Source organism: Hyla sarda, chromosome 2 (genome assembly GCF_029499605.1).
Source record: "Hyla sarda isolate aHylSar1 chromosome 2, aHylSar1.hap1, whole genome shotgun sequence".
Lineage (NCBI taxonomy): Eukaryota > Metazoa > Chordata > Amphibia > Anura > Hylidae > Hyla > Hyla sarda.
In genome coordinates this window covers 306173026-306186904 of record NC_079190.1, presented here as the reverse complement: position 1 = coordinate 306186904, position 13879 = coordinate 306173026, and the positions used below count along the sequence as shown (strand labels likewise).

The window sequence follows — 13879 nt, the reverse complement described above, 5'->3', positions numbered from 1 at the left end:
CATAAAAAAATATGTACTTTTCATATTTTCAAAATTTCAAGTTAAATTGTTAGGCTTCTAACTAATTTAAAATGTTAATTAAAAACTAAAAAATGACGTCAAAATAAAGTAGACATCTGAAAGTATAAGTTTCATAAACTATTTGGTCAGTTTGTATAAATATATGCAACCAATTAGTGTTAAAATAGCAAAAAATCATAATTTTTTGGTAAAAATTTCATGATTTTTTGCATTGTAAAAAAAAAACTACAAATGATATCGGCTTACTTTTACTATGTACCTGAAGGACAACTTGTGACAAAAAAACAATGTCAGAATTATCGTGATTGGCAAAACGTTATCAGAGTTATTCTCTAATAAAGACAGACATCCCCGATTTGAAAAAACAGGCCTGGTCTTTCAGGGGCGTACAGGTTTATTTGCATTGGTCCTTAAGGGGTTAATCATATTTATATGATTTGTTATTGGAATCAATGGCTCTTAAGTAAAATCCCATAAAGCCAGATGCATTCGTCTCCAGGGACAGGGCATGGCTGATCCATGAACAATTCTATAGTGAGCCCTCTGGAACCTGTCATGTTCCTAGTAGAGTTATTTTTGTCCTAAGGAGCTGACTGCCCCAATGCTCTAAATATACTGAGGCACTTCGTAAAAACAGATGGTAAAATGCCTGACAGGAGGCTATATAAACCCGAACATCCGAAGCTTTTTACTGCCCTACTGCTGCTGGAAAGAAAAGAGAACCAGTCATGCCAGCAAAGGTCCCCATTAAAAAATCCCCGGCACCCCCCAAAGCTGCCCCTAGCAAGCCTGCGCCACCGGAGCCGGCCGCACCCCCTCAGCCAGCTGAAGAATCTGGCGCCAAAGCCCCCGATAATCCCGCAGTAATTCCGGAAACGCCTGCTCCAGTTACCGAGGCTCCTGCTGCGGATTCCTCTTCTCCTGCTGCGGTGCCGGAGAACCCTGGAGGGGATGCCCCGGTGCCCGAGAATCCTACAGCGGATGCCCCGGTGCCCGAGAATCCTACAGCGGATGCCCCAGAAGTCCCTGTGGTAGAGCCAGCGCCTGAGCCCGTGAAGGAGACACCTCCTCCAAAGGACGGTAAGGATGTACAGGCGGTACTGAGTGTGAACAGTGCTGTAAAACGTGGCTCTGTCAGTCGTTTCTCCAGCAGAGAATTGTAAGGCTGGGTTCCCACCTATCCGACTATAATTTCTGTGGTACACGTTGGCAGCCCAGGAGAATGGGAAGCCAGTGTATACCACAGCAGGACCCCACCCGACTCATTTATAAGGATAAAATCACAGCAGAAATAAAAGGTCATTTTTAATTGTAAATACACATAGATCTATACTACACCACGTGTCCCTAAAAGTGGTGTTTGCAGAACACAAAAACCCATACTGTGTAGTCTAAAGGACAAAATGTAGCCAAAAATGACATACTTTTGACTATGTTGGCACAATGGAAGCTCACTGATATACCTCAGCATACCTATAGGTACCATTTATAAATATCTACCAGCTGCCTTAAAAGTGATTTGTGAGCATATACTGTATTTCAGTGAGACTCAATTGGTTGACTATGCTCACAATTTTGCCAAAAAATACATTCGCACATTCAATTGAATGGGTCAGACGGACCTCGCTTTGGTCTCCTGGGCTACCAATGTATGCCACAGATATTTGCCTGAAATAGGTATTGAAATATGGCGTAAAGGTTGGGTCCACATTGCATTATTGCTGTATGTCCCAGCTACACAACAGCAGCAGATCCATTCACTTTAATGGCGTGGATGTGGTCAGCTGTCACTATGTTTGGGCCACTTCCTGCTTTTAAATGTTGTGCAGGGTCTTCCGCACTACAGAGTCCAGCAGAGTAAATGTATTTTAGCAGGAATGATTAATGGCTCTAATATAGTCATCAAGAACTGTGCTGAGGAAAGGTTGACCAGTTGCCCATAGCAACCAATCAGATTGCTTCTTTCTTTTTTCAGAGGCCTTTTCAAAAATGAAAGAAGTGATCTGATTGGTTTCTATGGGCAACTGTTCAGCTTTTCCTCTGCACAAGTTTTGAGGAATCTTCCCCCTTGTGACTATATTTAGGGCATTTTCCGCTGGTATACATTTATTTTGCTGTACTCAGTAGTGCAGAAGATGCTATTGAGTACAGCACAATAAAGTTGGAAAGTGGCCCAAATATAGTCGCCAGGTGACTTGTTCCAGCCATTAAAGTGTATACCCCAAGGGGGAGATTTATCAAAACTTGTCCAAAGGAAAAGTTGCTGAGTTGCCCCTAGCAACCAATCAGATTGCTTCTTTCATTTTTTTTAAAGGCCTCTGTAAAATGAAAGAAGCAATCTGATTGGTTGCTATGTGCAACTCAGCAACTTTTCCTGTGGACAGGTTTTGATCTCCCTCCAACTGCTCCACAGTATATGTTGACTTCTTGTTTTTGATAGTATGATGATATGTATCTAGGACCTATAGCATTGATGCTGTATGAAGCCTTGGGTATACTCACACAGGCAAAAACTGCTCCAAAAAACCCACGCTAAATTTGCTGTGTTAATTTTGATGCTCTTTTTATGTGGCTTTTTAGCATTTTTTTAAAAGTTTTCATTGATTTTAATGTAAGCTTATAGGCTGTACTGCTCAGAAAAGTGGTGAATCACTTCTTTTTTCAGCACTTTTGTTTTTAAAGCATTATTTTTTGAAGACCGCAATCTTTTTTGAACATTTTCCCTTTGAAATCAATTGGAGATGAAAACCTAATTGTTTAGGCTGCATTCACATCTCGTTTTTGCAATACGGTTGCCGTATCCGCTTTCAGCAAAAAAAAAGTATTGAACCGTATTCCAAACCGTATACATAGACATCACATTGACAACCGTAGCATCCGGTTGCGTAGGTTTTGCTTCATTTACGGTTGTATGCGGGTTTTTTTCCGCACACAAAACCGTAGTCTACTACGGTTTGAAGTCCGGTTGAAAAACCGTATCCAACCTGTATATGGTTATTTTAAAATGGAGTTCTATGGGAACCGCATTGAACCGTATGTGCGTACGGTTACATCCGGTTTGCACAATACTGTTTTTTTTTTTTTTTTTTTTTTTGGGAAATTCAATAAAAAAAAAGAACTTTATTTAAAATGTTGACAAAGTTTTTTTTCTCAATGAAACGGTTAAAATGATACCCTACTTATGTAGGTTTGATTTTGTCGTACTTCTGGAAAAAATCTAAACTACATGCAGGAAAACTTATACGTTTAAAATTGTCATTTTCTGACCCCTATAACTTTTTTTATTTTTCCGCGTATGGGGCGGTATGAGGGCTCATTTTTTGTGCCGTGATCTGATGTTTTTAGCGCTACCATTTTTGCATTAATAGGACTTATTGATCACTTTTTATTCATTTTTTTCATGATATAAAAAGTGACCAAAAATGCACTATTTTGGACTTTGGAATTTTTTTGCATGCACGCCATTGACCATGTGGTTTAATTAAAGATATATTTTTATAATTCGGATATTTCCGCACGCGGCGATACCACATATGTTTATATTTTTTTTTTTATGGGAAAAGGGGGGTGATTCAAACTTTTAATAGGGGAGGTGTTAAATGATCTTTATTCACTTTTTTTTCACTTTTTTTTTTTGCAGTGTTATAGCTCTCCTAGGGACCTATAACACTGCACACACTGATCTTTATCATTGATCACTGGTTTCTCATAAGAAACCAGTAATCGATGATTCTGCCGCTTGACTGCTCATGCCTGGATCTCAGGCACTGAGCAGTCATTCGGCGATCGGACAGCGAGGAGGCAGGTAGGGACCCTCCTGCTGTCCTGTAAGATGTTCGGGATGCCGCGATTTCACCACGGCTATCCCGAACAGCCCACTGAGCTAACCGGCATCGTTTCACTTTCATTTTAGACGCAGCGTTGAACTTTGACCGCCGCGTCTTAAGGGTTAATAGCGCGTGGCAGCACGATCAATGCCGCGTGCCATTAACCACGGGTCCCGGCCGTTGTCAGAGGCCCGGCCCTGACCCGCTATGACGCAGTTATAGATCGGGAGCGGACTCATGGCATACAGGTACGCCCTGGGTCCTTAACAGGTTAAAAACATGAGGAGGCATATATGGTTGCAGACGTTCCGGTCCGGTTTGGAGACATACGTTTTTTGTACAGAAACGGGATACGGGACCTGTATTGCAAAAACGAGATGCGAATACAGCCTTAGGGGTGTTTTTTGGTGTGGTTTTCTGTGAGCATATTTTCCCAAGTGTCTTTCTTTTGACCCAAGTCCCTCTCTCCCTCCTTGCTTCCTAGATGTCCCTCTTTTTGAGCTGAGAAATAGATCCACATTAAAGATCTACATTAGCTTCTGAAGTTGAGTTGCTGTTTTCTGTCTAACTGCTTTCTGATGACTCACGTCCCGGGAGCTGTCCAGCTCCTATGGCGATATTTTCCCATCATGCAAGGGATATTCTCCCATCATGCACAGCTCCCGGGAGGTCACATTAGCAGTTAGACAGAAAACTTCAGAAGCTAATAACTATTGGAAGGATTAAGATTTTTTAATAGAAGTAATTTACAAATCTGTTTAACTTTCCGGAGCCAGTTGATAGATAGATAGATAGATATATATATATATATATATATATATATATATATATATATATATATCTAAGTTTTTGCCTGGAATACCCCTTTAACCCCTTAAGGACCAAGGGCGTACAGGTACGCCCTTGGTCCTGCTCTCCTGATATAACGCGGGGTTACACAGTAACCCCGCGTCATATCACGGCGGGCCCGGCGTCATAGTGAAGCCGGGACCCGCCTTTCATAGCGCGCAGTGCCGATCGCGGCGCTGCGCGCTATTAACCCTTTAGCCGCGCGCTCAGAGCTGAGCCACGCGACTAAAAGTGAAACCGAAAGTGGCCGGCTAGCTCAGTCGGGCTGTTCGGGATAGCCGCGGCTAATCGCGGCATCCCGAACAGCTGACAGGACAGCGGGAGGGCCCCTACCTGCCTCCTCGCTGTCCGATCGCCGAATGACTGCCCAGTGCCTGAGATCCAGGCCTGAGCAGTCATGCGGCAGAATCGTTGATCACTGGTTTCTTATGAGAAACCAGTGATCAGCATAGAAGATCAGTGTGTGCAGTGTTATAGGTCCCTATGGGAGCTATAACACTGCAAAAAAAAAAGTGAATAAAGATCATTTAACTCCTCCCCTATTAAAAGTTTGATTCACCCCCCTTTTCCAATAAAAAAAAACACAGTGTAAATAAAAATAAACATATATGGTATCACCGTGTGCGGAAATGTCCGAATTATAAAAATATATCATTAATTAAACCGCTCGGTCAATGGCGTTCGCGCAAAAAAATTCCAAAATCGTGCATTTTTGGTCACTTTTTATATCATTTAAAAATTAATAAAAAATCAATAAGTCCTATCAATGCAAAAATGGTACCGTTAAAAACTTCAGATCACGATGCAAAAAATGAGCCCTCATACCGCCCCATACACGGAAAAATAAAAAAGTTATAGGGGTCAGAAGATGACCATTTTAAACGTATAAATTTTCCTGCATGTAGTTATGATTTTTTCCAGAAGTCCGACAAAATCAAACCTATATAAGTAGGGTATCATTTTAATCATATGGACCTACAGAATAAAGATAAGGTGTAATTTTTACCGAAAAATGTACTACGTAGAAACGGAAGCCCCCAAAAGTTACAAAACAGCGTTTTTTTTTTCAATTTTGTCGCACATTGACTTTTTTTTTCCGTTTCACCGTAGATTTTTGGGCAAAATGACTGTCACTGCAAAGTAGAATTGGTGGCGCAAAAAATAAGCTATCATATGGATTTTTAGGTGCAAAATTGAAAGAGTTATGATTTTTTAAAGGCAAGGAGCAAAAAACGAAAATGCAAAAACTGAAAAACCCCCGGTCCTTAAGGGGTTAATAGGCTTAAGGCTAGGTTCAGACTACGGAATCTCCGAGTGCGGCCAGCGCTGACTGAATCAGTCGGTGCTAGGACCGCGCGGACACTGCAGTCTCCAATACACTTCAATGTGTTCCGTGCGGATTTCCGCCTGAAGAAAGAGCAGCCCCTTTCTTCAGTCGGAAATTTCCAAGCGGATTTTCCGTTCGGAATTTGTGAAGCAGAATTTGTGAAGTGTGAATTTGTGAACGGAAACCCATTCACTATACAGTACATTTTAGCAAGCGGAATTTCCGCCTGCAATTTCAAAGCAGAATTGCAGGCGGAAATTCCGTAGTCTGAACCTAGCCTAACATAGTGCCCCTGAAGCTATTAGAAACCTAGCTGTGTATTCAAGCCTTGCTGGTGGTTTGGAAAATAAAAGTCTCTATATTTTTTATTGTTCAGAACTATGGATTAACCATGGGGGAAATTTATCAAAAATTGTGCAGAAGAAAAACTGACCACTTGTCCAATCAAATAGCTTCTTTCATATTTCAGAGGTCTTTTAAAAAAAAAATTTAAGGAGTAGTCCAGTGGTGAAAAACTTATCCCCTATCCTAAGGATAGAGGATAAGTTTCAGATCTCGGGGGGGGGGGGGGGGGGGGGGGGCCCGACCATTGGGGCCCCCTGCGATCTCCTGTACAGGCTGACACGCCCCCCTCAATACAACTCTGTGGCAGAGTCGGAGCGCCATAGAGTTGTATTGAGGGGGCGTGTCATCCGCCGATTTGTGCGGTGATCAACAAGCGCTATTTGGCCAGCCAGCCAAGGCCCCATACAGGAGATCGCGGGGGGCCCCAGCGGTCGGACCCCCTGCGATCTGAAGCTTATCCCCTATCCTTGGTATAGAGGATAGGTTTTTCACCACTGGACTACCCCTTTTAAAGCAGTACTCCACCCCTAGACATCTTATCCCCTATCCAAAGGATAGGGGATAAGATGTGAGATCGCCGCGGTCTTGCTGCTGAGGACGCCCAGGATCGCCGATGCGGCACCCCGCTGTCATTACTGCACAGAGCGAGTTTGCTCTGCACGTAATGACGGGCAATACAGGGGCCGGAGCATCGTTACGTCACGGCCGCCCCCTCAATACGAGTCTATGGGAGGGGGCGTGGCGGTCGTCACACCCCTGCCATAGACTTGCATTAAGGGGGCGGGCTGTGATGTCACGAGGGGCGGAGCCATGATGTAACGCTGCTCCGTCCCCTGTATCGCCCGTCATTACGCACAGAGCGAACTCGCTCTTTGCACTAATGACAGCGGGGTGCCGCAGCGGCGATCCCGGGCGTCCACAGCAGCGGGGCCCCGGCTATCTGACCTCTTATCCCCTATCCTTTGGATAGGGGATAAGATGCTAGGGGCGGAGTACCCCTTTAACCCCTTAAGGACCAAGGGTGTACAGGTACGCCTTTGCTCCCTGGTACTCAAGGACCAAGGGCGTACCTGTACGCCCGTGGGAATTTCGGTCCCCGCCGGGCGGGGATCGGGCCGGGGTGACTGCTGATATTTATCAGCAGGCACCCCGCGCAAATGCCCAGGGGGGTTATTAGACCCCCCATGTCGGCGATCGGCGCAAATCGCAAGTTTGCTGTCTGGGCATGCTGGGAGTTGTAGTTTTGCAACATCTGGAGGTCCACAGTTTGGAGACCACTGTGCAGTGGTCTCTAAACTATAGCTCTCCAGGTGTTGCAAAACTGCAACTCCCAGCATGCCTAAACAGCAAACAGCTGTCTCTGCATGCTGGGAGTTGTAGTTGCGATCCCTCCAGCTGTTGCATAACTACATCTCCCAGCATGCCTTTCGGCGATCAGTACATGCTGGGAGTTGAAGTTTTGCAACAGCTGGAGGCACACTGGTTGGAAAATACTGAGTTAGGTAACAAAACCTAACTGAAGGTTTTCCAACCAGTGTGCCTCCAGCTGTTGCAAAAGTACAACTCCCAGCATGCACGGTCTGTCAGTACATGCTGGGAGTTGTAGTTTTGAAACAGCTGGAGGTTTGCCCCCCCCATGTGAACGTACAGAGTACATTCACACTGGCGGGTTTACAGTAAGTTTTCTGCTTCAAGTATGAGCTGTGGCAAATTTTTCACCGCAGCGCAAACTCCTAGCGGTAAATTCACTGTAAACCCGCCAGTGTGAACGTACCCTAAAAACACTACACTTACACATAATAAAGAGTAAAACACTACATTTACACCCCCTTACACTGTCCCCCTAATAAAAAATAAAAAACGTATTGTACGGCAGCGTTTCCAAAACAGAGCCTCCAGCTGTTGCAAAACAACAACTCCCAGCATTTCCGGACAGCCACTAACTGTCCAGGCATGCTGGGAGTTTAGCAACAGCTGGAGGCACCCTGTTTGGGAATCACTGGCGTAGAATACCCCTATGTCCACCCCTGTGCAATCCCTAATTTAGTCCTCAAATGCGCATGGCGCTCTCTCACTTCAGAGCCCTGTCGTATTTCAAGGAAACAGTTTAGTGCCACATATGGGGTATCGCTGTACTCGGGAGAAATTGCACTACAAATTTTGGGGGCTTTTTTTCCTTTTACCCCTTATGAAAAAGAAAAGTTGGGGTCTACACCAGCCTGTTAGTGTAAAAAATAATTTGTTTTACACTAACATGCTGGTGTTGTCCTTTACTTTTTATTTTCACGGGAGGTAAAAGGAAAAAAAGACCCCCAAAATTTGTAACGCAATTTCTCCTGAGTACGGAGATACCCCATATGTGGGCGTAAAATGCTCTGCGGACGCACAACAAGGCTCAGGAGTGAGAGCGCACCATGTACATTTGAGGCCTAAATTGGTGATTTGCACAGGGGTGGCTGATTTTACAGCGGTTCTGACATAAACCCCAAAAAATAAATACCCACATGTGACCCCATTTTGGAAACTACACCCCTCACGGAACGTAACAAGGGGTATAGTGAGCCTGAACACCCCACAGGTGTTTGACAAATTTTCATTAAAGTTGGATGGGAAAATGAAAAAAAAAGCCCCCCAAAATGTGTAACCCAATTTCTTCTGAGTAAGAGCATACCCCATATGTGGATGTAAAGTGCTCTATGGGTGCACTACAATGCTCAGAAGAGAAGGAGCGCCATTGGGCTTTTGAAGAGAAAATTTGTCCGGAATTGAAGGCCACTTGTGTCTACAAAGCCCCCATGGTACCAGAACGATGGACCCCCCCCCCCCATATGTGACCCCATTTCGGAAACTACACCCCTCATGTAATGTAATAAGGGGTACAGTGAGCATTTAAAGCGAGGTTCAAAATTTTGTGAAAAATTGGAAAAGTGCTGCTGAACTTTGAAGCCCTCTGGTGTCTTCCAAAAGTAAAAACACGTCAATTTTATGATGCAAACATAAAGTAGACATATTGTATATGTGAATTAAAAAAAAATATTTGGAATATCCATTTTCCTTACAAGCAGAAAGCTTCAAAGTTAGAAAAATGCTAAATTTTCAAATTTTTCATCAAATTTTGGGATTTTTCACCAAGAAAGGATGCAAGTTACCACACAATTTTACCACTACGTTAAAGTAGAATATGTCACGAAAAAACAATCTCGGAATCAGATTGATAACTAAAAGCATTCCAGAGTTATTAATGTTTTTAAAGTGACAGTGGTCAGATGTGCAAAAAACGCTCTGGCCCTAAGGTGTAAAATGGCCTGGTCCTTAAGGTTAAAGAAGCAATCTTATTGGTTGCTATGAGGCAATTTTTCCTCTACACAGGTTTTATAAAAATATCCTCCCATGTGTATAGATATGCCTGAAAAAAAATTATCTTTCACGCACTGAACCCTAAGACTAGGTTCACTCGGAAGAAGCTCTGGATGGAAAAATTCCATCCGGAGATTCTGAGTGCAGTCGGCGCTAGGGCCGTGCAGACATTGCTGTCCTCTTAGACGACAACGGGGGAGATTTATCAAAGCTGTCTATGTCCCGCATCAATATAGACCAAACTACAGAGAGTTAGGCCTGTCTATTGTGCGCCTAATTTATCACAAGTCACACGGCTCTTGAAAAATTCTGCGCACAAACTTCGGGATCTATGCTTTATACTGTGTTTAAACCTGCTCCAGCATGGTCTGACATTTCAGCCGATGAGACTTGTCGCCAAAAAGTCGCTTTTAATAAATTAACCACTAATGCATTTTTTCGTTTAAAATAGACTAGAATGCATCATGTTCTAAAAATCCTCTAAAGCAAAAGGTGCAAAAAAGTCGCACATATATTTAGACTGCGACTTTCTGTGCGACATATTGAGATGGGAACACCAGTCTAAATCCTATGATAAATCTCCCCCAATGTCTTTGGTGCTGATTCTGTCTAGAGTGAGCATGCCAAAATTCAGTAGTGTGCACTGTGTAGCAGAATCCCATTGCCAGCGGAATTTCGAACGGAAATTCGGTAGTGTGAACCTAGTGTGTCCATCTTTGACTGTTCAAAAAGTTTGGAGGCATGTAAAAAATGATATGCCTCCAGTCTGGCTTAAGCCACAAGGACATTCCTTTGACCTATGTCAGGTCAACCACTTTTATTTTTCCATATACTGTGGATCAAAACTAATACAGCAATATCAAATGTGTACAGTTTTATATTGTTTTACTACTTTTAAAAAGAACAAATAAAAAAAATGGATTGCAACCTCATATTTTGACACAAGCAGAAGTTGTGCAGGTTTCCTGCTGCAGGTCTTCTGCTGATTTTATGGTTACGTTTACACAGGCAGATGTTTTGCGATGTTTGTTATTTTCACAGCGGGGAAACTCTTTAACCCCTTAAGGACTCAGGGTTTTTCCGTTTTTGCACTTTCGTTTTTTCCTCCTTACCTTTTAAAAATCATAACCCTTTCAATTTTCCACCTAAAAATCCATATTATAGCTTATTTTTTGCGTCGCCAATTCTACTTTGCAGTGACATTAGTCATTTTACCCAAAAATGCACGTGAAACGGAAAAAAAAATCATTGTGCGACAAAATCGAAAAAAAAAACTCCATTTTGTAACTTTTGGGGGCTTCCGTTTCTACGCAGTGCATATTTCGGTAAAAATTACACCTTATCATTATTCTGTAGGTCCATACGGTTAAAATGATACCCTACTTATATAGGTTTGATTTTGTCGCACTTCTGGAAAAAATCATAACTACATGCAGGAAAATTTATATGTTTAAAAATGTCATCTTCTGACCCCTATAACTTTTTTATTTTTCCACGTACGGGGCGGTATGAGGACTCATTTTTTGCGCCGTGATCTGAAGTTTTTATTGGTATGATTTTTGTTTTGATCTGACTTTTTGATCACTTTTTATTCATTTTTTAATGTTATAAAAAGTTACCAAAATACGCTTTTTTGGACTTTGGAATTTTTTTGCGCGTACGCCATTGACCGTACGGCTTAATTAATGATATATTTTTATAGTTCGGACATTTACGCACGCGGCGATACCACATATGTTTATTTTTATTTTTTTTTTACACTGTTTTATTTTTTTTATGGGAAAAGGGGGGTGATTCAAACTTTTATTAGGGAAGGGGTTAAATGACCTTTATTAACACTTTTGTTTTACTTTTTTTTTTGCAGTGTTTTAGGTCCCATAGGGACCTATAACACTGCATACACTGATCTCTCATCCTGATCACAGGCGTGTATTAACACGCCTGTGATCAGCATTATCGGCGCTTGACTGCTCCTGCCTGGATCTCAGGCACGGAGCAGTCATTCGTCGATCGGACACCGAGGAGGCAGGTAAGAGCCCTCCCGGTGTCCGATCAGCTGTTCGGGACGCCGCGATTTCACCGCGGCGGTCCCGAACAGCCCGACTGAGCAGCCGGGATACTTTCAGTTTCACTTTCACTTCTAAAGGGTTAATACCGCACATCGCCGCGATCGGCGATGTGTAGTATTAGCCGCGGGTCCCGGCCGTTGATTAGCGCCGGGACCCACGCGATATGATGCGGGATCGCGGCGCGATCCCGCTTCATATCGCGGGAGCCGGCGCAGGACGTAAATATACGTCCTGCGTCGTTAAGGGGTTAAACATCTGCCCGTGTGAACATGCCCTAAAACTAATTTATGTCTATATTTCTGTCTACAGAGCTGTGTAGGGGCATAGGGGGAGATTTATCAAAACATGTGTAGAGGAAAAGCTGACCAGTTGCCCACAGCAACCAATCAGATTGCTTCATTCATTCTTCAGAGGCCTTTTTTTAAAAATAAAGAAACAATGTAATTGGTTGCTATGGGCAATTGGTCAGCTTTTGCTGTGCTCTGGTTTTGATAAATCTCACTTTTTGTTGTTTTTTTTTTTTTAGCAAAAAAACAAAAAAAAAACACACCCATTCTGCCACACATTCTGCCTGATAGCTGCAAGTCAATAGGGAACTGCAAATTGCCATATCCACTTAGCATTTTTCAGTTTGACATTTTTCTATCCTTTTGGCATTTTTTTTTGCAATTAAAAAAATAAAAATAAAGACCTCACTTTGGCGTTTTTTCGGGCAAATCTTGGCGTTTTCTCCAATAGAAATCTATGGGAGTGAAAAAACGCCACAGAAAAGTCATGTGGGTTTTAACATTGGCGTTTTTGCGGGTGTTTTTTTTTCCTTTTAGCGACTTAGAAAAGGTATGGAGTTAGCTTTTTTTTATTTTTTTTTATTTTTTTGTAGGTTGCCATTTAAAAAAAAATACAGTAGGGAATGATATTCGTATTTTTTATAACTACATTTTTTTACGTTTTCAAGCAGGGAACCATTTATGTGAGCAGACAGGGACTGAAAAATGCATGGGGCACATGTGATTTTTAAATTTAAAATGAATTCTTCAAATTTTTAGTTAACTTTTCATTAATACAATGTAATGTATTTTTTTAAAACTATATGTCTGCGTGTTATTTTGTTCCTACTACTACTACCAGCATGGAACAGTGTGCGCTCCATGTTGGGAACAGTAGTACCTACAGTAAGGGACAGATCGCCCCGGGTCTCACTCTTGAGACCTGTTGCACTCGGAACTTATATTCCTGAGATGCAGGCGGCACTGCAGCGCTCCGCATCACTGCTCTGTACTCTGGCCAGCCAGTGATGTGAATAGAACTTCACATCACTGATTCATATTTACCGCTCAGAGCAGTGATTGGCCTGCACCCTTAGTGCAGGTACTACTGCTCCCAACATGGAGCACACTTTGTTCCATGCTGGGAGTAGGTGTAGGAACAAAATAATGAGCAGATATATAGTTTAAAAAATACATTACACTGTACTGATTTTACATTAAATTAATAAAAAGATATATATATATATATATATATATATATATATATATATATATATATATATATAGTGTATATGTACACCGGGGAACTAAACCCATAGCCCATCATTTTCCTCTCATCAACCTATTTAATTGTCTAAATATCATTCATTAGCTATATACAGTCATGGCTGTAAATGTTGGCACCCCTGAAATTTTTTAAGAAAATGAAGTATTTCTCCTAGAAAAGGATTGCAGTAACACATGTTTTGCTATACACATGTTTATTCCCTTTGTGTGTATTGGAACTAAACCAAAAAAGGGAGGAAAAAAAGTAAATTGGACATAATGTCACACCAAGCTCCAAAAATGGCCTGGACAAAATTATTGGCACCCTTAACTTAATATTTGGTTGCACACCTTTTGGAAAAAATAACTGAAATCAGTTGCTTCCTATAACCATCAATAAGCTTCTTACACCTCTCAGCAGGAATGTTGGACCACTGTTCCTTTGCAAACTGGTCCAGGTCTCTCTTATTGGAAGGGCGCCTTTTCCCAACAGCAATTTTAAGATCTCTCCACAGGTGTTCAATGGGATTTAGATCTGGACTCATTGCTGGC

General features: G+C 42.2%; 1 protein-coding gene across 1 annotated transcript in view; it reads left to right on the top strand.

Annotated features, from left to right (window-relative positions):
* Positions 1–565: 565 nt before the first annotated feature.
* The window catches only part of LOC130356315 (myosin-binding protein H-like), a 229518-nt gene continuing 216204 nt past the window's right edge, over positions 566–13879 (top strand). Inside the window, exon 1 of the mRNA XM_056557634.1 lies at positions 566–1101. Within this exon, the coding sequence (XP_056413609.1) occupies positions 750–1101 (352 nt within the window). The 5' untranslated portion in view covers positions 566–749. The remainder of the gene's footprint in view (positions 1102–13879) is intronic.